General features: G+C 42.4%; 1 protein-coding gene across 1 annotated transcript in view; it reads right to left on the reverse strand.

The window, feature by feature from the left end:
- Window positions 1-190: 190 nt before the first annotated feature.
- Window positions 191-1,014, reverse strand: part of LOC119340894 (putative Myb family transcription factor At1g14600) — a 2,345-nt gene continuing 1,521 nt past the window's right edge. Inside the window, exon 4 of the mRNA XM_037612794.1 lies at window positions 191-579. Coding sequence (XP_037468691.1) covers window positions 316-579 — 264 coding nt within the window. The 3' untranslated portion in view covers window positions 191-315. The remainder of the gene's footprint in view (window positions 580-1,014) is intronic.

A 1,014-nucleotide genomic window follows, 5' to 3' on the forward strand; every position in this document is an offset into this window, starting at 1 on the left:
CTATCCCACTAAGTAGCACCTCTAGATCCAACTTTAAGCTCAACAGGATGAAATTCGACTTGAAGCTCAATAACGCTTGGTCAGAAATGAACCAATCTTGCAATAAAGAAGATTAGCGATTCTGGTATGCTCGGCAGGGTGGCAGAGAGCAAAGGTGCGCCAGTTCATCAACTAGCTAGACCAAGGGATTAGTCAACTGCCATAAAGCAACCCGCATTTCTATTGATCTGCCGTACATCAATAGAAATATACATATTATGTACCTCTACAAAAATGCAACTCTATATATTTACACAGGAGGTTATGGATAACGCATCAGAGCCAAGAAGATGAGATGGCAAGATCGAGGTTCAGGTTAAGGTTCAGATCAGCGGAAGCCTCAGGACGGCGGTGACCACTGGCTCCTTGACCCCTTGCCGGCACGACGATCTCCTCAGTGGTCGTGCTTGAGATGTCAGTGTCACTACTCACAACCTCCTCCTCCCACCGGCCGATCGATAGCGTCAGGTCACACCCCGCCGCTGCCCACTGCTTCTTCTGACATGTCTTGCTATTAGCGTGACGGGACCAGCCAGTCGCCTACAACAACGTACATGGTTAATTAGCCATGTCAAGAAGATTAACATATGACAATCACTATCAATTTCTTTCTTCATTGCTATATTCGATGTCTTGACTAGCACTTGACATTGCTAGTAGCGCATTCTAGCTAGAAGCTTCATCTTTGTTTGAAAACATACATAGCACATGCATGTATAGTGGATGGTAAGTAAGAAAGACAATTAATTTCAGTAATATTTGCTCCCTCTAGATTTGTTGATATGTTAACTTTTAATGGTTGGTTTATGTATAAGTATAAGTTATTCGTGTTTGTCTCCAGCTTTTTTATTGATAAATATGATATCTTAATACAGAAAAGATATCAATTACACCTGATCTCTGCATCAACACGACGTGACGAGCTAGTCAAGACATCAGCACGGAAGAATACAGGCATCTGAACGGTAATTAATC

This window comes from Triticum dicoccoides, chromosome 7B, assembly GCF_002162155.2.
Source record: "Triticum dicoccoides isolate Atlit2015 ecotype Zavitan chromosome 7B, WEW_v2.0, whole genome shotgun sequence".
NCBI lineage: Eukaryota > Viridiplantae > Streptophyta > Magnoliopsida > Poales > Poaceae > Triticum > Triticum dicoccoides.